Here is a 27,939-nt window from a genome sequence, read left to right as displayed (position 1 = left end):
AACTGGAGCTATGTGTAGCTGTATCTCAAAGCCTGGATGTATAACTGGGGCTATGTGTAGCTGTATCTCAAAGCCTGGATGTATAACTGGGACTATGTGTAGCTGTATCTCAAAGCCTGGATGTATAACTGGGGCTATGTGTAGCTGTATCTCAAAGCCTGGATGTATAACTGGGGCTATGTGTAGCTGTATCTCAAAGCCTGGATGTATAACTGGGGCTATGTGTCGCTGTATCTCAAAGCCTGGATGAATAACTGGAGCTATGTGTAGCTGTATCTCAAAGCCCGGATGTATAACTGGGGTTATGTGTCGTTGTATCTCAAAGCCCGGATGTATAACTGGTGCTATGTGTCGTTGTATCTCAAAGAATTGTCGCTTTGTAGAATTGTAGAATAGTCGCTTTGCACCGTTGTCACTGAAAGCCCAACTATAAAATTGTCGTTTGCACTGTTGTCGTTCAAAGCCCGGATGTAGAATTTTCGCTTTGCACCGTTGTCATTGAAAGCCCAACTATAAAATTGTCGTTTGTACTGTTGTCGTTCAAAGCCTGGGTGTAGAATTGTCGCTTTGCACCATAGTCACTGAAAGCCCAACTATAAAATTATCGTTTGCACTGTTGTCGTTCAGGACTCGGATGCAGAACTGCCGTTTTTCATCATTTTTGCTCAAGTCCATGATGCAAAATCGCCGTTTGAGTCGTTTTACTCAAAGCCCGGATGTTGTATTTACGTGTGCAGTTATCAAGTTATTTAGTCTTCGACGTGATGACGGAACGCTTTAACCACTGCCCACCTCCCATAAAGCCCGGATGAAGCATAACCGTTATATGACACGTCCTCAAACATCAGATGTTGTATCACCTGCATTTGTTTTTTCTGAAACCTGTATTTTATTCGCAATGATAAATCAGAAACAATGTGGCAGAACAGAGACACCATTTGATAGTCTCAGGATGCTCAATGAAGGGAGAATATAACAAAGAAAGAAAAAACCCACTAACATAGGTACCATCTGTATATTGTATATATTGGTTATAACAGAATACAACTATTGAATACATGGACCTCGTGTATCTGAAAACCCAATGAGTCTACTGAACGGTATGCATCAGATACCTTCACGTGTCTGAAAGCTTCATGAACATGGGTAAACCATGACAAACAGATTCAAAACGTTGACGAGGATGAACATCAGGACGCCGCCGATGGCGGAGCCGACTTGTGTTGCTACTCCGCAGTGAAGCAGGCCTTTCTTGCCTTCCACCCTGAAGAGCGAAGCCAGTGACACCTTGACGTAGGTGAGGATGAAGATGCAGACCACCCACACCGACACCTGGAACAGAGGATGCTATTAAACTACAACCAGTGATATGTATTCCTAAATCACAGTTAAAGACTTGCCGGGAGATACTGTTGTTTTCACAGCAGTTCACCAGTTTGGTGGAACAGTCATGGGAACATGCGCTTTTACGGCGATTTTCAAGAATACATATATAACTCTTGTTCAAAAGATGTTTGATCAAGGTTCCAGCAATCAAAGCCTATGTAAAGGCTTCAGGGTGCCTTATTGTGAACGTAAAACACATTTGTAGATTTGAACCAACATAATGTCTGATGCAATTCCCAAATTTGAATTTTCACACACATTTCGCGAACACCTGGTATCAACTCTAGTGATTCATATACATATACATACGGCGTAATCACAATTCAACTCATCATTTAGCAGACACTTATATTATGGAGAGTTGGAGTCTTCGTTTAATGTCTTCACGCATGTGTTGTTTCGCTGTATACTCAGAATTCCCGAACTCGCTAAAACCTGACAGTTTACAGGGTTTGAGTAAATGTATTTAGTACCAAATTTAGTACCAAATCTCTATGACTGACTGACTGACTGACTGAGTTTAGTTTTGCGCCGCTTTTAGCAGTATTCCAGCAATATCACGGCGAGGGACACCAGAAATGGGCTTCACACATTGTGCCCATGTGGGAAATCGAACCCGGGTTTTTGGCGTGACGAGCCAACGCTTTAACCACTAGGCTACCCCGCCGCCCCCCAAATCTCCATGAAGTCTTTTAAAGACAATAATAGGTACTCTTACATATGTAGAAAATTGAGACAGATTACAGTAAGTCCTGTTTAGAAAGAGTCCGTAGTGTTCAAGTCAAAGTCTTACTTACCATGAGAGGTCCACCAGCATCCGTACCAATAAGAACAGGATACGGACTCATAACTGCAGCACCCATGATGTATGCCCCGAGTAGAGAGCCAATCAGAGACAGGACCAACAGCGCAGGCACGGAAGTGACGTACACAAAGAAGGCCATGAAGGAAGCCAGGGGATTGGCTACGTTAGATAGTGTGACAGTCATGTAGTACGAGCTGGTGCTGTAGGGGAGGCATGAATAGGTCTGCACCGATACCAGTACGGCGTTTGTCAAAGCATTTAGCCAGCCTGTAATATCAATGCATAAATTCTTTATCTCAACTGTATAGTGAAATACGAAATGAAGCAAATTCGAACTCGTCCACAATTGACAAAAATACTCTTATAAAACAAAAAACATATTCAGCATTTTAGAAATGCATCCCTTTCGAGGTAAAACAACACACTCAGCTTGTAACAGTGCTGTATAAAGTAAGCGCGTTTTGTGACATGAATATATTGAGGGTGTCCATCGTGTCTTATTTGAACGAAAAATACTACCATGCTGACAGTCGCCGAAACAACATATATCATATGTATATATCACCATCGAATAACGATCTCCAGTGTACCTTCTTTCAATTCATTCAGTTCATTCATTCATACACACTTTCCACTCACTCATTCTTTTCATTAGAGATTTACTTACTTACAATTCCTTCATTACTAGTTTCCGCACTTTCGATCCATTTATGTTTTTCATAAATTCAATTATCATCTGTCGGATATTTCCCCCTATTAAAACGATTGGAATTTAAGAAAATTACCCGTCAGAAGCAGTGAAGCCATGTATTGTAGTCTTGTTATTCCTTGTGAGTTCTCGGAAGAAACACTGTTGTTGTCATTTAACACGTCATAATTCTCAAGGGCAACAGGAGAGGGGTTTGATTTGCCAACATCACTGAAGGCAATCATTTCATCTTCAGAGTCGATGAGCTTAGCAATAACTTGACAATGTCCTTTCTCCTCGCTGAGTTCAACTTCATCTTTACAATAGTGAAACTCGGCCTTAATGTAACTATCATCTTTCCCTTTGATTGTGGAGGATGGACAAGCTGCATATTCCCTTTTACACCGAGGATGGTAGTTTAGGAGCGTGAACGCGATCCCTGACGTCACAATCATTCCTCCGATGAAGGCGAAGAAGACTTCAATGGAGAAGTTGTTGTCTACGTAGGTTGGTATGATTCTATAGGCTTCCTCCACAAAAGTGGTTTCATTAACTGTAACATTGTTGGTTACAGTATGATTCACACACACAACACGCCCGGCACCCTGCGCGAGTCCCATCAAGCCAGGGAGAAGTCCACTAAAGCCTTCGCCTATAAAATACGCAGTCATGTATGCAGGTTTAAATATGGCCATGAAAGGGAGAAATGCAACTGAAGAAGTCGTGTCAACAAGAGCTAGGAAGAAATTGAGACTTAACAAAGCTACGCTGCGATGAACGCCACCGATCACTGCAGTCTCTCTCCAGAAGAACACCAAGAGGACACACGCAGATGCTCCTACAGTGATGATACAGTAGATGGTGCCCTTCTCTGGAAGACGTCGTGGGCATTTGACACTGGTCAGTGTGAAGATGAGAGGCCCTAGATTAGCCAACTGGATTAAGACAACCATATACGAGGGTAGATTCCACCCCTCCGGTAGCTCCTGGACCATGATGGGAAGCTCCACCCACAAACCGTTGATGTCCACCCAGGAGGCTATTCCAAAGAGAATGACCAGGATGTATACAACAACACTGACGCGTTGACTAGACACTTTCATTGCTGGGGTTTGCACGAAGGCGTGGTATCTTCTTCAGCTGCAGCTGCAAAACCAGGAATAATGTTCATTGAAACGTAGTCCTTCAAACACACTCTGAAACAAATATAACAGTTAGAGCCAATGCAGGTTTGACATTTGGCAAGTATAAGCCAAAGTAAGTCTATGTTTTTGACAATTCTAGATAACTGCACTTGTCTCTTGGCTCATTTTCATTTAATTCCATTAAGATAATTTCAGAACTCTCATTTTCGGAAAATATATACCTACGTTTGTATATCAAAAACACCACATATTGTATATGCCTTGGAAACCAAATTCCACGCATTGAATGGTAACTGCAACATATTTTACTCCAGCTGACACAACAAGAAAACAAAACTAATTGCTCATGTTCATATGTTCAGAGACTAGATATTACTGTAACTAAATCTATGATCCGTTACATATTGCAACAAAAGCATTGTTGTGGTGCAATATTTCTCTATTTCCCTACAGAGGCTATTTCAAGAATAACTGTTTTTTGTGTTTTTTTCGAGTCATGATTGTACAGACTTGCAAACAGTTTGATAGCGATGAATAGGCAGCTGTATATGATGTAGTCGGTATAACCAGATGGACGCTGCATTCAGTATACCGCTTTACGTGATTATGGGAAGAGTAATGTCTCTGTTTTGGACGAAGATGTACTGACATTTTAAGATCTTATGCCTTTTACGACGGTTGTGATATGAGCGAAATGTTCTCAAGCACGACGTTAAACCCAATTTCACCTCACCTCACCTCACCTCACCTCACCTACGACGGTTGTGCAAGTACGTCGAATCCACTTCGGGACTATCGCCTACAGTCCGTTTGGTTTCATTTGAGACCGATGAATTGCTCACTAACACAAAATCTAATAATTGCAACATAACCAAAACGGACTGTACGTATTCTGAACGAAGCGCTGCAGACTGTGGATAAATGTGATATCGTCACTGAGTGAAGAAAAAAATGATATCACCACTGTATGAAGTGAAAGCCTTGTGAGGAAAAGAAATAATACACTATACATACCGCCTATCTGTGATAGGAAATATGACACAGAGCCGTACAATGGGGCATGCAATCAACTTTGGCCGGCTGTATGGAGGTTATCCTACATACATATGCATACTAATAGCTATGGTTGCTATGGAGGTTATCCTATAACATATGCAAACTAATAGCTATGGTTGCTATGGAGGTTATCCTACATACATATGCAAACTAATAGCTATGGTTGCTATGGAGGTTATCCTACATACATATGCATAGTAATATCAATGGTTGCTATGGAGATTATCCTACATACATATGCATACTAATAGCTATGGTTGCTATGGAGGTTATCCTACATACATAGGCATACTAATAGCTATGGTTGCTATGGACGTTATCCTACATACATAGGCATACTAGTAGCTATGGTTGCTATGGAGGTTATCCTACATACATATGCATACTAATAGCTATGGTTGCTATGGACGTTATCCTACATACATAGGCATACTAGTAGCTATGGTTGCTATGGAGGTTATCCTACATACATATGCATACTAATAGCTATGGTTGCTATGGAGGTTATCCTACATACATATGCATACTAATAGCTATGGTTGCTATGGAGGTTATCCTACATACATATGCATACTAATAGCTATGGTTGCTATGGAGGTTATCCTACATACATATGCATACTAATAGCTATGGTTGCTAATGTCGAATCAGTGAAGTCCAGTGGAAAGCATTCTTATAGAATACCCCAGAGTGGTTTATGAGTGAATATATTTTTACGATTCTCTATATACCAATGCAAGCAGAAGAACAGGGGGAGAAGTGGCAGAGAAGAGATGGTAGTGACGCCTTAAGGGAAGAGAGGAGTAGCACCACCTTAGACATAAAGTGATGACGCCTGTAATAGATGCGGAATAGAGAAACTCACCCCAGTTTCTTTGGACGTGAAATTCACACCAGTCGATAAAATTCAAACCTCCGAAGTTTCTGTCGGCGAATGCTGGTTTAGCTGATGTCGAATTCGATGCTCGAAGGTGGGATTCTATTCTATCATCCAAAAGTATTCTTCCAATCTTTCAGTCTGCAAACAGTAATAACCAGTGTCTTGATAATAAAAGGTACAGCTGCCATCTGTGGCAAAGTGATCGTGACGTCATAGTCATCGATGATTGGTTGGTTTGTTTTTTTACGCCGCAATCAGCAATATTACAGCTATATAGCGGCGGTCTGTAAATAATCGAGTATGGACCAGACAATCAAGCGATCAACAGCATGAGCATTGATCTACTCAATTGTGATACGATGACATGTGTTAACCAAGTCAGCGAGCCTGACCACCCGATTCCGTTCGTCGCCTCTTACGACAAGCATGGGTTGCTGAAGACCAATTCTAACCCGTATGTTCACGGGTATAGTCATCGATGATCTCTCAGTGACGTGAAAGGCATCTACCCTAGCGATATTTCACCTGTAAGCTAGGTTTCGATGATTAAAGTATCTACTTCAAATAAGTCGGATTATATTAAAATGTCTGACAAAAGGAAGATGCGGTCTGTTTGATTGGCTTTTTAGAAGTCGGTGAATAATAAGAAACGTAATACACTTTATGGTTGAAATTTAAAATTGGATTCGACCAAAAACCTCATAAACGTTTTCAAAGCGTCCTAAGGTCCACATCCAAATGATACAATTTCAAATCCAAACCATCGAACATTCATTTCTTGTCTGTTTCGTTTCAACTACCATGAAACACGAGTCGGCATTTACTTTTCACATTAGACCCATTTTCAGGTTTTAGTCGTTCACTACAGCTGGTCGAAATATAAAACTAATGCGAAAAAAAATGTGTTCCATAACATGTTCATTGTATGCGCAGCATGTTGCACACTTATCTGACTTCAGCCAGATTTAACTTTGACATGATACATACACATAACAGATATAGATAGATTTATATCCAAGTCGTATAACTACAAAGTAAAACATTAACAGCAACTGACTTCCTGCTACATTTACATAGTCCAATCTGTCTGTGAAACATACCTTCCAATTACACTTTTTTGCAGTGAAAGTCCAAGTATGAAATCGGCGGTATTTCCCATACACAGCTCACAGTGGCGTTTTCGCTCTTATATCGGGTTTAAATACCATCCTAAAATCAGCTCCGTGAATACGATGATTTATCGTATGAAAGTCCGCTGGTTGTAATCTCTTTGATATCCGATAAAGCATTTATTTCACACAGAGATGAGCAACAGCTGTGGATGATATACCTATATACGCCTTCTATTCATTCCAGCCCCTTGATCAGTATCAGCATCCACGTAGATGTGACTGCAATCGTGTATGAACTATCACTAGCAATACACTTTATGTGTCTAGCTACAATACACACCTTTATGGTATCAAAGATGCTATTTCAAAGTCTTTTTGTATTTGTCTCCAATTGTTTCCCTGTGTACATATTTCTCGCCCCATAATTTGACAATGTGCTCATTAAAACAGTAAGAAAAACTCTCGGCAATAGCTGTAAATTTCTAAAATTGTGAGAAGTATTTGTTTCTTGCTATAGTTGTACCAGAATCATGAACGAATAGGAAAAGAATCGGTAGTGAAGTGCGACAGTACATATTGTGACGACCAACGACCTTCAGGGGGATTAAAGTAAGATAGGAAATGTCATATTTGACGATTTTGGATCAGTAGTGTGTGATACTGTGACGTTTTGTCAAAGATTCCTTCTCTCGACGAGACATACTTCATCTGAATCTCTGACAATTTGAGCCTTTCTAACTCCTCTTTCAGAGCCTGTCCAAGTTCATCCATCGTAAGACGTTGACCCAATGGTCATATGATCAGCACATGTCCAGTAACTCTTCGTTAACAATACGGAGAATTACCGATAGGACTTTCATTTCGAAGTACCTACATACAACCAGGCCTGTCCAGGTAGTGCATAGTAAGTCGGTACTTGTCTGACAATACAGGAATCAGGTGACCGGTGACAAATACCCGAATTCCGTGGTGCACACAGCTGACGTCAGTGGGCAAGGAATGTTCTGTGAATGGATTCACAATGCGAGACAAGCTAGCATGAGATAAGGGGCACGTAGGCATTTTCTAACCGTAACTCGTACTCCAGTAGCCAGATGAAGGTTTGCACCAACTTCATTCAACAGTAGATCAGTAGATTAACATGTAGTCTGCAAAACGCAGACTGAAACATAAAGCATGTTGGCTAGTTCACGCTGACGTCTGCCAGTTTCCAGTACGCAAATGACCAGTCGGCGTTCCGCGTCTTGCAGACTCCGCACGCGAGTTCAAAGTGTATGAAATCAAGTGAATCACAACTCTGTGAAAGCAGAATCAACATACCTGACAGAAACATTGTGCCACATACGTTAATCGGGCTTCCTTGAAAGTGTCAGGAAAGTCAGGAATGACACCATACGCACATGTGAGGCGCTACTGTGTTCAACACGTGCAGTTTGTGTTTTGGTGTTAAGTTTTGCAGACATAAAGATTCATGTCTAGGCTGCTTATCATCAATACTTATCTTTATTCCAACACTTGTTAATAACATTTATATTTCATGATTCCCAAATATTTATCAGGGTATTCATATATTTATTATCTTGTTTTGAGCGAAAATTAAATGATGTTTAATGCCCCTATCAAGTAATCCTGGGCTATAGCCGCGACCTGAAGATAATTTGGCCAAGGTCAGACAAACCCGTCCTTATCGGCATCCAGTAACTACCCACACGCCCGGGATACAACTGTCCCCATTGTGTCAGACAAAACCTTGAGACAGGTCGATCTTAATGTTCGTCAATGTGAACTAGGGAAGTAACAATTCTTTTTTCGTATGTGCTCTTTTCAACAGTAAGTGATGCTCAGTTGTACAAATATTGTTTGAAAAATTAATAAGAAAATAGCGGCACTCATCAACTTTAATGTAGTTTACAAAAAAGCGGTACATTATGTTGTTTTTTGCGACAACGAGAGGAATATGGTATTTTAAAGGTAAATCAGGTTATTGCTGTTTGTACGTCCCTAAAAATTCAAATGATTGCTCCATAATCATAAACGCAATATTGCAGCTTTGTGGCGGCGGTCTGTAAATAATCGGGTCTGGACCAGACAATCCAGTGATTAACAGCATGAGCATTGATCTACGCAATTGGGAACCGATGACTGACCACCCGATCCCGTTAGTTGTTTATTACGACAAGCATTGGTAAATGAAGACCAATAATAACCAAGTCAGCGAGCCTGACCACCCGATCCGGTTAGTCGCCTCTTACGACAAGCATTGGTTGCTGAAGACCAATTCTAACCCGGGCATTCACGGGTGTTACGACTAGCAGCCAAAGCGAAAGTGGCCATATATAAACGCAACATGCTTAGGCTTATGACATATTTTAAACACTGACGCATAAAGATTACTCACCTTCGAGTTGTTTCTTTTTAAAATGACCTGCTTGTACATTAGATACTGCCATAAGTAATTCCAGTCTGAGTGACCAACAGCTGGCACAGTGTTGAATCACTTAAAGCGCTTAGCAGAAGGCCAAGGTGTCAAGAGCTATGTCAAACAGGGACTGTTGGTTTAGGTTAATACACTTGATCTCAACTCCACACTGTTTGTTTGTCTCGCCTATGTACACTGTTGCTAAATTATGGGTAGGTTCAAATGTGATGTACTAATTCCATAACAGAAACGAAACGTTAGCTCCTTATCAGACTCGTTTGAGTACACGTGACTTGTGTCTTGTTACATTTGTTCGTCCCAGTGTGTATCTATATGTGAGTGTGTCCAGTGTGTATCTATATGTGAGTGGGTGTGTAGGTGCACACGCGTCTTTGTGAGTTTATGTGTATGGGTTGGACTAACATCTATTCTCTGAAATGAACATATCATACAGAGAGAAAATAATAATCATAAGATATAATGAAAAAGGACACAAAGACTTTCTTCGTTTTCAGAAACTGTGGTAATCTAGATTTGCCACATTTTCTAGACTTGCATGGCTCTTCCTTGGATATATTTGTTTCAGGGTCTGTGTGACAGACTATGTGCCAGTGTAGACAGTGCCGTGTACTAATTTAAAGCACACTGTTCTCACATGTGTCTTATGATATTACATATATACGGGAATTATATCTTTTATCAACGAGTGTTCATATAGTTGACATCACGAGGCACGGGGAGACATTCTTTATATCACCCATCTGTGAAAAGTGACAGTCATTGTCTAGAGTGTCTAACTAGCTTCAGCAGTAGAGAGGTTAGTGGTGACATTAGACTGTGACGTCATGGAAATAATGATGGCATAATAATCTTCAAAACAATTTGAACGTACAGCGTTTGCAGTAATTCCATTGATCCCAACAAATACATATCTCCCGAGGAGTGAGTGAGTATGGTTTTACACCGCTTTAGCAATACTCCAGCAAGAGCACGGCGAGGGACACCAGAAATGGGCTTCATACACTGTACCCATGTGGGGAATCGAACCCAGGCTTTCGGCGTGACGAGCCAACGCTTTAAGCACTAGGCTACCCCACCGCCCCATCTCCCGAGGATGTAGATTTGAGCTGATGGGTTGAATTTACATCAAGAAATAAGTTGAAATCTTTATCTTGAATATTTAACTAATGTTTAAATGCTGATGTTGAAGATACTGATTTGTTAATTTTGTATTCATGTACGTTTTATTTGCGATGGATCATCGAGACATTATTCAAGCATATAAACAGATAAGAATAGGTCGTATTTTAAACTTTCAAGAGTGCACTTCAGTTGCATCGGGAATACACCAATTTTACCAACATTGACTGCTTCCTGTCATGTATTGCAGTGGTTACACCACTGTCTGTCCTGAAGCGTGTGTTTTGAAAATGTTCTTCGACGGTTAATCACGATGTCACCACCCTACGACCTAATAACGCGTGATGGTATAGGTTCAGGTTTCACGCCTACGTACGGTCATACCCCACTTTGCCGGACAGCTGATGTCATGATAACAGATTAAGAGTAACTGTCCGCTAGTTTGCCGGCTATAGTCTGTTTTCAGTGAGGAGTTATCACCCATAGTCTCATTTAGGGGACATGAGCGTTTGACAGAGTTCAAACTCAATAATTACAAGGGTGTTTCGGGTGCACTCGATTTCTAGTAACTAATTTGAGTGAACTCGAATTATATCAGCTAAATTGAGTGAAACGTATTCAAATGATTATTTCTGCCATTGTGCCTGTATATAAAGAATGTAGACATGGTTCCCTCATTGCAAAATTCAGTTCATTCCAAATTCAAGGGGATCTTGTCTCAGACCTAGTTGGTGTCCCTGTGTTGGAATAATTATTATTTATGTATTATTTATGAACAAAAATCTTTATGTATATTTATGAAAACATATTTATTTATTTATTTTAGTGTCTTCAGTTACCATTTTCTGAAAATGTACGAAATGTGTATTTATGAATTTAATCATGAAGAGAAATTACACAAAAAATGTTGAATTGCTGAAATGAAAAAATCGAGATGAAGTAATAGGGTGTACATATAGCCAAAACAGACTATAAGTTAATCCCCTCTTGTTTAAGGGATTATCGCGCATCAGCGGATTTTTTGCGTGAGGCAAAACGGGAACACCCCCTAAGGACCTAGGTGATCCGTTAATAATGACGCTGAGTATACTTACATTAACGTTATATAAGTTGCAAGCTTTGTCAACACTTACTCTCTTTACCTTCATCTCGCCATGTTGTCTTTCCGCTCTGCCACATTGTGTGAGACTCCGATCGTATTGTCATAGCAACTGATTCATGACAGATCATGTATCTTGATACACATTAAATTTCAAAGTCTTAAAACTACGTAGTCAAGACATGAAGAACTTATTTGAAGTTTTACTTGAATAACGCTAATTTCCATGATTAATACTCAACACCACTGCATTGTATATCGACTTATCAGCCCACTGATCCACTCTATCACGTTCATTAATTACTGCTATTTATATTAAGAGATATATAACCTTAATTGGTTGTCTCCTTTGCCTTGACCCGTGAAGATCCGGGGTAGAACTGATCTTCAGTAACCCATGCTTTATGTAAGAGGCGAATAACGTGATGGGATGGTCAGGCTCGCTGACTTGGTTGTCATCGTATCTCAATTGCATGGTCATGCTGCTGATCACTGGATCATCTGGTCGATACTCGATTTACAGACCGCCGCTATATAGCTGGAATATTGCTGAGTGCGGCGTAAAACTAAATTCACTCACTAATTTGCCTTGTCTGTCATCAATAAGTCTAAGACAACCCACTGTCTTTATCTGTCTATTGTTGTCTTTAACTGTAAACATAATTCTTATATACAGCTGACTGAGCATGATGCGCAGGTCTTTTGAAACTGAGACTGACTGACTGAGTTTGGTTTTACGCCGCTTTTAGCAATATTCCAGCAACATCACGGCGGGGGACACCAGAAATTGGCTTCACACATTGTGCCCATGTGGGGATTCGAACCCGGGTCTTCGGCATGACGAGCCAACGCTTTAACCATTAGGCTACCCCACCGCCCCTTGAAACTGAGACTGAACTGGAACTCATATATTGTATAACCAACTAAAAAGGTTTTTACTCACGCTATTTCTTCGGTTTGAACTAATTCCCACATTGAGAAGTCCGCACTGACAGTATATATGTCGATGTGCTACATACGACGAGGACATAGAAACGCATATGGACATAAGGCTGTATTCTCTTTGACGAGATCTACGGAAATATATGCATATATGGAAATCCTTATGTCATATCATTCAAACGTAAGCGATGAAATGATGAGATCCGATACACCTGATAACAAAATCCGGTTCTATGTGTCATTGTTATGCCAGTCGTGTATGAAAGGATTATATATTGAAGAGAATTAGAAACTTGACATCCGCATGGTGGTAATAAGTATAAGAGGTGTGAGGAGGTAATTCAGTTTTGTTTGCGGTGCCACACACGCTGCAATCACATGGATGCTGTTTGAACATCGTCCTGGTAACCGTCGTGACAGATTGTCATAAAGCGTGAAGTATGCATGAACAACAATCACGTGTAGCGAGTCATGTGATCACCTTAGCGATCGCACGTGCATTGAAATGTGAGCAAACAGACATTGTTAAACTGGAAAACAATTATAAAAGGCAAGTTTAATACAAAAGCGAGTGTTGAGATCAGCAAGGTGAGAGTGACATGGCTTGGCGTAGTGGAGGACAATCAGTGCCATTGCAGCAGTTGCATGGGCCTTGGTAGGTAGGTGTGTGTGTGTGTGTGTGTGGTTTAAACGTATTTTATTCCTAGAGAATCTGGTTTGGTAAACAAGCAGAACTCTGCTTATATCAATACCTCACCAGTACATATATCATTTAAACATATACACAAGAACTGGATACAAAAACCGACAAATTAAATCATATATGTGCGTTGTAGGTGCTTATAGACATTGAGCTTGCAGCTACACTTCATTAATTGATTGCATATAATTGTTAGTATAATTTGTCAAATCGTTTAGACTTATAGATGTATTGATGCAGGGACTATATTATATTCTTATTGACGTTATTGTTTGCCGGAGGTATTCCGTATAACACAGTTTGGAGATTGTGGCCATTTACATAGAAGTAGGTATTATTTCTAATAGCAGTGTATAACTTACATGTAAAAAGATAATGAACAGTATCTTCATTGTGGTATCCACAAGCGCATCCAGGGTTGTTAGAAATGTGTCTATTTACTTTATCCGCATTCAAATCACTACAGCCGAGCTTAAGTCGACAGTGTACGATCTGACAGAATCGACTGCCATAATTGAGATCTAGATAATTATTTGATTCATCATTTTTAAGCAGAGATTTGAATTCACCGATTGAGTTAGCGAATACTAAATTATCAGGTAATGAATTCCAAATTTTAATTGTGTCAGGTAGGAACGACTTTTCATATATTTTAGTCCTACAATTTATTGTTTGTAACTTAAATTTATTACGGAGATTATATTGACTGTTTTCGGAGACAAAGTTAGGGACAAGGTCACAGAGGTAGTCAGGTGCGAGATCGTTATTCATCTTGTAAAAATGTATTAGTTTAATGTCGCGCCTCCTTTCTTTTAACGGTTTAGACTTTGTTTCGATATATAACCTATGATGACTAGTGCCACGAACTGCGCCGCATGTTGTACGAAGTGCATCTAGATGTAACCGTTCAAGAATAAGACACTGATCATTTGTACAATTATCCCAGATATGACAACAATAGTCAAATATCGGCATCACAAACGATTTGTACATGGTTTCTAGCGTTTTTCTGGAGAGGCGATATTTAAACCTTCGAAGACAATTTATCATGGGGCTAATTTTCTTAACAATATCTTCAATATGAGTTTTCCATCCACAATCACTCTGTAGAGTTATACCCAGGTGTTTATGACTTCCCACTTCTCGTATTAGGGTTTGGTTCATGTTCAAGGTCGGAATCGTGTCGTTTTTATGTTTACGAGAGAAATTGATTGTTTCGGTTTTATCAGGGTTGAAGGTAACTTGCCACTTGTCTGCCCAGCTAGAGATACGGTTTAAATCATCGTTCAGGCAGGATGCGGCAGTATCGTGATCATCTACAATTACGTAAAGTGAGGTGTCGTCAGCAAATAAACGTATGTGGCTTTTTATACCATCTACTAAATCATTTATGTATACAATAAAAAGTAAGGGTCCCAATACGGAACCTTGTGGGACGCCAGCAAGTACAGGTTTATAATCGGAACTGTATCCATTAATGACGACTTTTTGTGATCTGTTTTGTAAATAACTTTCAAACCAATTCAAAAGTGATCCACCAGTGCCATAGCTTTTAAGTTTAGAAATGATGCCCTTGTGCCATACCTTATCAAATGCCTTACTAATGTCACAAAAAACAGCTCTGACCTCTTTACCTTCATCAAGTCCTTTCGCTATGAAATCATACAAATAAGTTAACTGGTTAGCGGTAGAGTCACCTGGCATAAAACCCGATTGTAAATTGGTTAAAATATCATTGTCTCTAAAGAAATTAAATACATGTTTAAAAACACATTTTTCTAAAACTTTAGACAAACAGCTCGTAAGTGCGACCGGTCTGTAATTGGAACATTCATTTACACTATTTTTTTTATGGAGGGGCATGACTGACGCTTCCTTCCAGACGGCTGGAAAAGTGAATTTTTGAAGAGACATATTAAATAGTTTTGTTAATAGAGGAGCTAAACTTTTCGCCATGGTTTTCAGAAATCTATTTCCTATTCCATCTGGTCCTGTAGCTTTTGATGGATCGAGAGAGAAGAGAATATCTTGAACTTCATCAAGTGTAAGATTGACTACATTTAGTGAGTCTGTAGTAAGTTCAAAATTACATTGGGGAGGTCGTAAATCTGAATTTTCTATTGTAGACTGACTCACAAAGAAATCATTCAAAACATTTGCAATGTCTACGGGGTCGTCGTAGATAATGTCATTTGATATGATTGGTGGAAAGTAGTTACTTTCAGACTTTTTGTTAATATATTGTTTTACCAAACGCCACGATGTTTTTGTACCCACCGAGGAATTTATCCTATCATCAATTTTGGAATCACATTTTCTTTTGGAAACGCGTATTAAGTTGACAACTTTGTTTCTGACTAATCGGAAATTAGCCCAGTCGGAACGACTGTTTCGATTTTTAGCTTTTTTATGAAAACGATTTCGCTTCCGTATTGCAGAACGGATTTCGCTATTCATCCATACGGGATCTTTAGCTCTAACATTGACCAGTCTGTTTGGTGTACTGATGTTTAATATGTACTTTATCTTTTCCGTTAGGATTTCCACTGCAGTGTCAATGTTACCAGAGGAAAATATTTCTTTTTGATCAATTTCGTTAAGATGTCTTTGAACACACTCTTTATCCATAGATTTAAAATCGTACACAAGTCTTTTAATAACAACATCAGTTTTGGAAATTTTATCTTTTACCGTTACGAAAATTGGACAATGATCACTGCATATAGGATCGAGTACGCCTGAGCTAAGCACGCTATTTTCATGGGTAACAAAAATCAAATCAAGCCCAGTGCTAGAGCTATGCGTAATTCGTGTTGGTGCATTTATGATCTGGTGTATCCCACACAAACGTTTTAGCGTTTCAATTTTAATGTTGCTTTCATTTTGAATATCTATATTAAAGTCACCGGCAATAACAGTGAACATGTTTAAATCAATCGCCATATCAATTGATTGAACAATCAAATCCCAGTATTGTTCACTTTTGTCCGCGCGGTAAAATGAACCAAAGAGATAATTTCTAGCTTTGCATTTAATTTTTACCCATAACGCTTCAAGACCCGCAATGTCTAAAGCTTCCATACTCTCTACACATAAGTATTCTTTGTCATAAATGGTCACGCCGCCGCCTCGTGTTAAACGGTCTTTTCTAAATGGAATGTGAAAACCTGGAATTAGTATATCATTGCTATTAATATTATCATTCAGCCAGGTTTCTGTTAAACATATCACATCAAAGTCTAAAAATTCTGCATGAATGATGTCAATTTTATCTTGAAGACTTCTGACATTGAGATGTATTATCTCTAGGTTTCTATCATTATTTGGTCCCGGGTTTGGGTGAATAAAAGGATGGTGATAAATATGGAAATAGACGGTTGATACAAGCATCTAAAGTTAAAATAAAATATATAGACCTGAAGATTATATGCATTTTTGCATGAAGTGTAACTGCAAAGCATCCCACTGCCTGCCTGTACTGCGTTATGTCAACAGACATGTAACATATGTATCTAGAAAAGATTTAGAAAAGCCGACAGTGGGATCACATTGTGAAACCAAAAGGTCATCAAGCACACGTGCACCCGAAATAAGATAATTGTGAAAATGTTTTGTTGAAAATTGGTCATGTTTTTCAAAGAAAGCTTTTACAAAATAAACACAAAAAGAAAGAAAAAATAATAAAATGATAATACTCATTGAGTTTTTAAAAACAAAAAGGAGAAGAAGCCCCACGGGTTTAAATTACCAAATAAGTAAATCAATTAATTCAGGACCAGTCATTGAAAGAGGACATAAATATAAAAATAAGGAATCAAAATTACATCAAGTCTAGCTCAGTCACTACTGAAACACGCGTGTCATGAAAGACACCTTCTGCACGTGCGTTGCCTTCACATTCCTAACAGGTTGTGACAGGTGTTTGAGCAATGGATAGTTGGATACCCCAACTTGTGATGCAAAGAATACTGTAAGTATTCGTTTTATAACAAGAAGTTTGTCATTTATGTGAATGATAGCAAGCAAACATGTCAATTTAGATAGATGACCCAAACTTGATTTAAGATAATAATCTGTTAATGAGAATTGCCTTAAGCTGTGTGAGATACTGTTTACTTTAAAATCAAACCGGTATTCTAGTCCTGTTTATGACTAAAACTGAATTGTAGCAATATCACGGGTGCCACCAGGCTGATCATCTTTGTCTGAATGTTGTAACAAAAATATGATATAGCAAGCACATTTCAAGGGCAATATTACACTCTGTGTGGAACATAACGATAAGCAAAAACAAGCATGTACAATGCTTTCAGGGAAACTATCAACTCTTCGTGTAATATATTAATCTAAATAAATATAAACTACATTCGGGGAAATTATTACACGCTAAATTTGTAAATTAATAACGTTAGAACCAATCAATGAGAGTGAGTATACATATAAAAATATTGATGAAAACTATACTAAGTCTGGCGCAGTCGGTGATGAAACAATCGAGTCATGAGAGACACGTTCTGCACGTGCGTTACGTTCACATGTTGTACATTTCCTAACAGGTTGTGATCGGTGTTTGAGCAGTGGATAGTTGGATACCTCAACTTGTGATGCAAAGAAATACCATAAGTATTAGTTTGTGACAATAAGTTGTCATATATGTGGGTGATAGTAAACGAAAATGTCAATTTGGATAACTGATCCAATTTAATTTAAAATGATAATCTGTTAACTGAAAATGTAGACCCATAGTCTAATCTAGCAGGCACAAAAAGTCTGATCGTCAATATCTGAATGGTAATAAAGTATGATGCACAATTAAAGGATAATATTACACTCTCGGTATAATATAATAATGTGTGTGTGTCCCAGTCCTTCTGCCACTCTTGCAGCTACATGGTATTGGTCTGGTGCTGCCATGGACCGACCTTCCGTTTTCAGACGTGAGCCCTATAGAACACATTTGGGATGTGCTTGGAAGAAGAGTGCGACAGCTGATTATATAAACCCTCGCCTTGCAAGCAGTTGGACAAGCACTCGTCAACCAATGGCGATAACTTATTGTTAGAGTGTACCGGCGGGTTCTGCTTTCCATGAGTACACGTGCTGTTGCCGTCAGTGTCGCAATACGTGGTCACACTCTTACTGACTTTTGTTACCCTGTTTTATCAGTGTGAAATTTGTGGAGACGGGAAATGGAAGGTCATAGAAGATAAGAGAAGTAAACGTAAAAGCCACATAGGTTGGCATACGGTCAAGAACGGAACGCCAAGGAGGGTGTCTGCAATGAAGCAGGCCTTTTTTCCTCGCAAAGGTGGAAGGTCCCCTTTATGTGCATAAATCCCAAAAGACACCGCTGATGTAGGCAATGAAGTAACGCCACGACCTGATGACGCGTGATCATGTCAAAAATCGGCTGACGTCAGAGCAAACAGAGACAGACGCGCTTGCTGCTGGAGTGAACAGCACGTTAATAACACATTATAACAATTGCGATTATGTGGATTACATTGTTACGGTTTAGAAATTGCCGTGTCAAAAGGTCCGTGAGTCCCTTTCAAACCAGCAAAACAGAACACAGACAATGCTATCCGATTCACAAATTATAAACGCAAATATTGATGTCATTGTGTATGAATCAGATGCTTTCTGCAATAATCACAAAATGGCAACACAAACATGTACACACACGCAACCTGATACATCTGTCCTACCTTTGCTGTGACAAGTGTAATTATTTAGATAAGCTACCACAATGCTCAAAGCAACACTAAGAACACACTTTCAACATGCATCCCAACTTCTTAACGAATGTCGACAATGGAACAAACACCAAGACAAGTACAAAATGGGTAGGCTCATGCATACAAATATATGTTTGTCTGTTTGGCGTAGCCTTAGTTTCAATGGTATGAAGGGGAAATGGCATGCTATAGTCATTGGGGATCCCTATGTGTCGTAGCTTCCACATGCATAAGAATTGAAAATTTCTTAAACCTTTACCTTCCTTCGCTTTGAAAACACAGAACGTAGACACAAACGATGATCCAGCATGGCGGCATCGATGCGTGGTAGTAGTAAATAAGCAGTGCACGGAAGTTTGTGCTCATAGTGCCTTTATTCTGAGAACCTTCACTATTACCAACACATTGCAAGTAGGATGGCTTAATAAACGATATTCTACGCTGTCCAGTTACCAGAATCCTGATGAGCGACGCGAACGCAATATACACACAGGGTGGCAAACGGTCTGGGAAGGGTGGATGTGGTCGCCATGGAGAAACCATTGATACAGACTTTGGAACTACGTCACGACCTACTGTGCCCACCACCCCCCACACGCAAACCTCCAAGCCGCTGACATCATGGAACGATAACGCCAACAAACAAACATTGGAATGTACTCAAATGCAAGTAACAACTAATCCCTCGATATACTGAATTGAGCTGTTGTTTCTTTCTCTCCATGCATGAACAAGTCAGGATGGACGTTGGAACGGCCTTCCAGCGTGTCTTTGTGTTTGTTCCATTGTCGACATCCGTTAAAAAGTTGGGATACCATCGAAACTAAGCCTACGCCAAACTGACAAAGATGGATATGTATGCAGGAGCCGACCCATTACCTTTTGATGCTTAATTACACTTGTCTTTGTGTTTGTTCCATTGTCGACATCCGTTAAAAAGTTGGGATACCTGTCAAAAGTGTTGAGACTGTAGCTTTGAGCATTGTGACAGCTTATGTAAATAATTACATAGAATTGTTACAGATACAAATTACTCCAAGGCGCGATGATTCGTAAGACAATATAGAGATAATGGTGGCATGTAAGATGTGACCCAGTTAATTGGGGTGGATTTTTTCATTGTGTTAATCGGAGCAGACACTTAGGTTTATCTTATAATAATATGTTGTCAAAACATTGAAAACGGGATGCCTATAAAACCTTTCCGTTCGGATGTCATATAATATCATTTGGAAGGCGACACACAGCAAATGTGAGGATCACAGGTTTATCTGTGTTGTTTTTGTCTGCATTTTCCCATGATTGTAAATTGAAAGAAACTTTTCCTGTATCCCTAGCTGTTTGACAGTAAGTGAAATTAAGATCATACTCTTCACAATGGAGATCCTCCCCTATCTGCTGTACCTCTCACTTGACAAAGAATGGACAACTACTGAATGATTAACAACCTTTCCAGGGCTTGCAAAGACCGAAAAGTAGACAGTAGATGGTCCAACATGACGGCATAAATGCATTGCAGTAGTAAGTATACAGTGTACAGTGTATGGAAAGTTAGATGAATATGTTATAGAGACTGCAGTTCCTGTCACATCTCTAAGAGGTTTGTGTTGTGCCTGTATTCTGACAGCCATCACCACCACCACAACGGAAAGACGTGGTCGCCAAGCACTAATGGCTGCTGTCGACAATGGAGCTACGCCATGACCTGCTGACACGTCATAGAGCAGTGACGTCAACAATCAGCTGACGTCAGAGACAATCAGGCTGTCGGCACTGAACACGGCGGGCGCGCTTGGTACTGATAGTCAACCACCCCTTTATAGTACAAATAGGGACAAGAGAGCAGCTCAGGTAAATCAGACCCCCAATTTCCTTCTTGAAAACTAATGTACAGGTGCATCGAAACTAAGCCTACGCCAAACTGACAAAGATGGATATGTATGCAGGAGCCGACCCATTACCTTTTGATGCTTAATTGCACTTGTCTTTGTGTTTGTTCCATTGTCGACATCCGTTAAAAAGTTGGGATACCTGTCAAAAGTGTTGAGACTGTAGCTTTGAGCATTGTGACAGCTTATGTAAATAATTACATAGAATTGTTACAGATACAAATAACTCCAAGGCGCGATGATTCGTAAGACAATATAGAGATAATGGTGGCATGTTAGATGTGACCCAGTTAATTGGGGTGGATTGTTTCATTGTGTTAATTGGAGCAGACACTTAGGTTTATCTTAATATGTTGTCAAAACATTGAAAACGGGATGCCTATAAAACCTTTCCGTTCGGATGTCATATATGTCATTTGGAAGGCGACACACAGCAAATGTGAGGATCACAGGTTTATCTGTGTTGTTTTTGTCGGCATTTTCCCATGATTGTAAATTAAAAGAAACTTTGCCTGTATCCCTAGCTGTTTGACAGTAAGTGAAATTAAGATCATACTCTTCCCAATGAGGATCCTCCCCTATCTGCTGTACCTCTCACTTGACAAAGAATGGACAACTTCTGAATGAATAACAACCTTTCCAGGGCTTGCAAAGACCGAAAAGTAGAACTTCGATGGTCCAACATGACGGCATAAATGCATTGCAGTAGTAAGTATACAGTGTACAGTGTATGGAAAGTTAGATGAATATGTTATAGAGACTGCAGTTCCTGTCCGGTGTTTAGAGGTTGATAAGAGGTTTGTGTTGTGCCTGTATTCTGACAGCCATCACCACTACCGACACATGACAAGCAGGATGACTGAAACCGTATCCTACCCGACCCAAGTAGCAGTATGCTGATAAGCGACACAAGTGAAAGATGTACATAGGTTGGCAAAGGACCCAGAACGGAAGGACGTGGTCGCCAAGCACACAAGGCTACTGTCGACAATGGAGCTACGCCATGACCTCCTGACACGTCATAGAGCAGTGACGTCAACAATCAGCTGACGTCAGAGACAATCAGGCTGTCGGCACTGAACACGGCGGGCGCGCTTGCTGCTGGTAGTCAACTACACCTTTATAGTACAAATAGGGATAAAAGATCAACTCAGGTAAATCAGACCCCCAATTTCCTTCTTGAAAACTAATGTACAGGTGCATCGAAACTAAGCCTACGCCAAACAGACAAAGATGGATATGTATGCAGGAGCCGACCCATTTCCTTTTGATGCTTAATTGCACTTGTCTTTGTGTTTGTTCCATTGTCGACATCCGTTAAAAAGTTGGGATACCTGTCAAAAGTGTTGAGACTGTAGCTTTGAGCATTGTGACAGCTTATGTAAATAATTACATAGAATTGTTACAGATACAAATTACTCCAAGGCGCGATGATTCGTAAGACAATATAGAGATAATGGTGGCATGGTAGATGTGACCCAGTTAATTGGGGTGGATTGTTTCATTGTGTTAATTGGAGCTGACACTTAGGTTTATCTTAATATGTTGTCAAAACATTGAAAACGGGGATGCCTATAAAACCTTTCCGTTCGGATGTCATATATGTCATTTGGAAGGCGACACACAGCAAATGTGAGGATCACAGGTTTATCTGTGTTGTTTTTGTCGGCATTTTCCCATGATTGTAAATTGAAAGAAACTTTGCCTGTATCCCTAGCTGTTTGACAGTAAGTGAAATTAAGATCATACTCTTCCCAATGAGGATCCTCCCCTATCTGCTGTACCTCTCACTTGACAAAGAATGGACAACTTCTGAATGAATAACAACCTTTCCAGGGCTTGCAAAGGCCGAAAAGTAGACAGTCGATGGTCCAACATGACGGCATAAATGCATGGCAGTAGTAAGTATACAGTGTACAGTGTATGGAAAGTTAGATGAATATGTTATAGAGACTGCAGTTCCTGTCCGGTTTTTAGAGGTTGATAAGAGGTTTGTCTTGTGCCTGTATTCTGACAGCCATCACCACTACCGACACACGGCAAGCAGGTTGACTGAAACCGTATCCTACCCGACCCAAGTAGCAGTATGCTGATAAGCGACACAAGTGAAAGATGTACATAGGTTGGCAAAGGACCCAGAACGGAAGGACGTGGTCGCCAAGCACAAAAGGCTACTGTCGACAATGGAGCTACGTCATGACCTCCTGAGACGTCATAGAGCAGTGACGTCAACAATCAGCTGACGTCAGAGACAATCAGGCTGTCGGCACTGAACACGGCGGGCGCGCTTGCTGCTGGTAGTCAACTACACCTTTATAGTACAAATAGGGATAAAAGATCAACTCAGGTAAATCAGACCCCAATTTCCTTCTTGAAAACTAATGTACAGGTGCATCGAAACTAAGCCTACGCCAAACAGACAAAGATGGATATGAATGCAGGAGCCGACCCATTTCCTTTGATGCTTAATTGCACTTGTCTTTGTGTTTGTTCCATTGTCGACATCTGTTAAAAAGTTGGAATACCTGTCAAAAGTGTTGATACTGTAGCTTTGAGCATTGTGACAGCTTATGTAAATAATTACACAGAATTGTTACAGATACCGATTACTCCAAGGCGCGATGATTCGTAAGACAATATAGAGATAATGGTGGCATGTTAGATGTGACCCAGTTAATTGGGGTGGATTGTTTCATTGTGTTAATTGAGCTGACACTTAGGTTTATCTTAATATGTTGTCAAAACATTGAAAACGGGATGCCTATAAAACGTTTCCGTTCGGATGTCATATATATGTCATTTGGAAGGCGACACACAGCAAATGTGAGGATCACAGGTTTATCTGTGTTGTTTTTTCGGCATTTTCCCATGATTGTAAATTGAAAGAAACTTTGCCTGTATCCCTAGCTGTTTGACAGTAAGTGAAATTAAGATCATACTCTTCCCAATGAGGATCCTCACCTATCTGCTGTACCTCTCACTTGACAAAGAATGGACAACTTCTGAATGAATAACAACCTTTCCAGGGCTTGCAAAGGCCGAAAAGTAGACAGTCGATGGTCCAACATGACGGCATAAATGCATTGCAGTAGTAAGTATACAGTGTACAGTGTATGGAAAGTTAGATGAATATGTTATAGAGACTGCAGTTCCTGTCCGGTGTTTAGAGGTTGATAAGAGGTTTGTGTTGTGCCTGTATTCTGACAGCCATCACCACTACCGACACACGGCAAGCCGGATGACTGAAACCGTATCCTACCCGACCCAAGTAGCAGTATGCTGATAAGCGACGCAAGTGAAAGATGTACATAGGTTGGCAAAGGACCCAGAACGGAAAGACGTGGTCGCCAAGCACAAAAGGCTACTGTCGACAATGGAGCTACGCCATGACCTCCTGACACGTCATAGAGCAGTGACGTCAACAATCAGGCTGACGTCACTGAACACGGCAGCGCGTTGTGCTGGTAATCAACACTACCCCTTTATAGTACAAATAGGGATAAAAGATCAACTCAGGTAAATCAGACCCCCAATTTCCTTCTTGAAAACTAATGTACAGGTGCATCGAAACTAAGCCTACGCCAAACAGACAAAGATGGATATGTATGCAGGAGCCGACCCATTTCCTTTTGATGCTTAATTGCACTTGTCTTTGTGTTTGTTCCATTGTCGACATCCGTTAAAAGTTGGGATACCTGTCAAAGTGTTGATACTGTAGCTTTGAGCATTGTGACAGCTTATGTAAACACTGACATAGAATTTTTACAGATACAAATTACTCCAAGGCGCGATGATTCGTAAGACAATATAGAGATAATGGTGGCATGTTAGATGTGAACCAGTTAATTGGGGTGGATTGTTTCATTGTGTTAATTGGAGCTGACACTTAGGTTTATCTTAATATGTTGTCAAAACATTGAAAACGGGATGCCTATAAAACGTTTCCGTTCGGATGTCATATATATGTCATTTGAAGGCGACACACAGCAAATGTGAGGATCACAGGTTTATCTGTGTTGTTTTGTCGACATTTTCCCATGATTGTAAATTGAAAGAAACTTTGCCTGTATCCCTAGCTGTTTGACAGTAAGTGAAATTAAGATCATACTCTTCCCAATGAGGATCCTCACCTATCTGCTGTACCTCTCACTTGACAAAGAATAGACAACTTCTGAATGAATAACAACCTTTCCAGGGCTTGCAAAGGCCGAAAAGTAGACAGTAGATGGTTGAACATGACGGCATAAATGCATTGCAGTAGTAAGTATACAGTGTACAGTGTATGGAAAGTTAGATGAATATGTTATAGAGACTGCAGTTCCTGTCCGGTGTTTAGAGGTTGATAAGAGGTTTGTGTTGTGCCTGTATTCTGACAGCCATCACCTCTACCGACACATGGCAAGCAGGATGACTGAAACCGTATCCTACCCGACCCAAGTAGCAGTATGCTGATAAGCGACGCAAGTGAAAGATGTACATAGGTTGGCAAAGGACCCAGAACGGAAGGACGTGGTCGCCAAGCACAAAAGGCTACTGTCGACATTGGAGCTACGTCATGACCTCCTGACACGTCATAGAGCAGTGACGTCAACAATCAGCTGACGTCAGAGACAATCAGGCTGTCGGCAATGAACACCACCACTTTATAGTACAAATAGGGAAAAGAGAGCAGCTCAGGTAAATCAGACCCCCAATTTCCTTCTTGAAAACTAATGCACAGGTGCGTCGAAACTAAGCCTACGCCCCAAGTAGCAGTATGCTGATAAGCGACGCAAGTGAAAGATGTACATAGGTTGGCAAAGGACCCAGAGCGGAAGGACGTGGTCGCCAAGCACAAAAGGGTACTGTCAACAATGGAGCTACGTCATGACCTCCTGACACGTCATAGAGCAGTGACGTCAACAATCAGCTGACGTCAGAGACAATCAGGCTGTCGGCACTAAACACGGCGGGCGCGCTGCTGCTGGTAGTCAACTACACCTTTATAGTACAAATAGGGATAAAAGATCAACTCAGGTAAATCAGACCCCCAATTTCCTTCTTGAAAACTAATGTACAGGTGCATCGAAACTAAGCCTACGCCAAACAGACAAAGATGGATATGTATGCAGGAGCCGACCCATTTCCTTTTGATGCTTAATTGCACTTGTCTTTGTGTTTGTTCCATTGTCGACATCCGTTAAAAAGTTGGGATACCTGTCAAAAGTGTTGATACTGTAGTTTTGAGCATTGTGACAGCTTATGTAAATAATTACACAGAATTGTTACAGATACAAATTACTCCAAGGCGCGATGATTCGTAATACAATATAGAGATAATGGTGGCATATTAGATGTGACCCAGTTAATTGGGGTGAATTGTTTCATTGTGTTAATTGGAGCTGACACTTAGGTTTATCTTAATATGTTGTCAAAACATTGAAAACGGGATGCCTATAAAACGTTTCCGTTCGGATGTCATATATGTATATGTCATTTGGAAGGCGACACACAGCAAATGTGAGGATCACAGGTTTATCTGTGTTGTTTTTGTCGGCATTTTCCCATGATTGTAAATTGAAAGAAACTTTGCCTGTATCCCTAGCTGTTTGACAGTAAGTGAAATTAAGATCATACTCTTCCCAATGAGGATCCTCCCCTATCTGCTGTACCTCTCACTTGACAAAGAATAGACAACTTCTGAATGAATAACAACCTTTCCAGGGCTTGCAAAGGCCGAAAGTAGACAGTCGATGGTCCAACATGACGGCATAAATGCATTGCAGTAGTAAGTATACAGTGTACAATGTATGGAACGTTAGATGAATATGTTATAGAGACTGCAGTTCCTGTCACATCTCTAAGAGGTTTGTGTTGTGCCTGTATTCTGACAGCCATCACCACCACCACAACGGAAAGACGTGGTCGCCAAGCACTAATTGCTGCTGTCGACAATCGAGCTACGCCATGATCCGCTGACACGTCATAGAGCAGTGACGTCAACAATCAGCTGACGTCAGAGACAATCAGGCTGTCGGCACTGAACACGGCGGGCGCGCTTGCTACTGATAGTCAACCACCCCTTTATAGTACAAATAGGGTCAAGAGAGCAGCTCAGGTAAATCAGACCCCCAATTTCCTTCTTGAAAACTAATGTACAGGTGCATCGAAACTAAGCCTACGCCAAACAGACAAAGATGGATATGTATGCAGGAGCCGACCCATTTCCTTTTGATGCTTAATTGCACTTGTCTTTGTGTTTGTTCCATTGTCGACATCCGTTAAAAAGTTGGGATACCTGTCAAAAGTGTTGATACTGTAGCTTTGAGCATTGTGACAGCTTATGTAAATAATTACACAGAATTGTTACAGATACAAATTACTCCAAGGCGCGATGATTCGTAAGACAATATAGAGATAATGGTGGCATATTAGATGTGACCCAGTTAATTGGGGTGGATTGTTTCACTGTGTTAATTGGAGCCGACACTTAGGTTTATCTTAATATGTTGTCAAAACATTGAAAACGGGATGCCTATAAAACGTTTCCGTTCGGATGTCATATATGTCATTTGGAAGGCGACACACAGCAAATGTGAGGATCACAGGTTTATCTGCGTTGTTTTTGTCGGCATTTTCCCATGATTGTAAATTGAAAGAAACTTTGCCTGTATCCCTAGCTGTTTGACAGTAAGTGAAATTAAGATCATACTCTTCCCAATGAGGATCCTCCCCTATCTGCTGTACCTCTCACTTGACAAAGAATGGACAACTTCTGAATGAATAACAACCTTTCCAGGGCTTGCAAAGACCGAAAAGTAGACATTCGATGGTCCAACATGACGGCATAAATGCATTGCAGTAGTAAGTATTCAGTGTACAGTGTATGGAAAGTTAGATGAATATGTTATAGAGACTGCAGTTCCTGTCCGGTGTTTAGAGGTTGATATGAGGTTTGTGT

The 27,939-nt window shown here is 40.3% G+C and overlaps 1 protein-coding gene across 1 annotated transcript; it reads right to left on the bottom strand.

Moving 5' to 3' along the window:
* Positions 1-996: 996 nt before the first annotated feature.
* LOC124254295 (solute carrier family 52, riboflavin transporter, member 3-B-like) lies at positions 997-12,750 on the bottom strand. Its single transcript, XM_046688209.1, has 5 exons — positions 12,674-12,750; positions 5,946-6,098; positions 2,977-4,025; positions 2,184-2,458; positions 997-1,332 (listed from the first exon to the last, which is right to left on the bottom strand). The coding sequence occupies exons 3-5, from the start codon at positions 3,980-3,982 to the stop codon at positions 1,135-1,137; spliced, it is 1,479 nt and encodes a 492-aa protein (XP_046544165.1). The 5' UTR covers positions 3,983-4,025; positions 5,946-6,098; positions 12,674-12,750; the 3' UTR covers positions 997-1,134.
* Positions 12,751-27,939: the final 15,189 nt, after the last annotated feature.

This window comes from Haliotis rubra, unplaced genomic scaffold (genome assembly GCF_003918875.1).
Source record: "Haliotis rubra isolate DU_JTF1 unplaced genomic scaffold, ASM391887v1 Scf57, whole genome shotgun sequence".
In the NCBI taxonomy this organism is placed as follows: domain Eukaryota; kingdom Metazoa; phylum Mollusca; class Gastropoda; order Lepetellida; family Haliotidae; genus Haliotis; species Haliotis rubra.
Note: the sequence above shows the minus strand (reverse complement) of the source record. Positions and strands in the feature narration are given on the sequence as shown.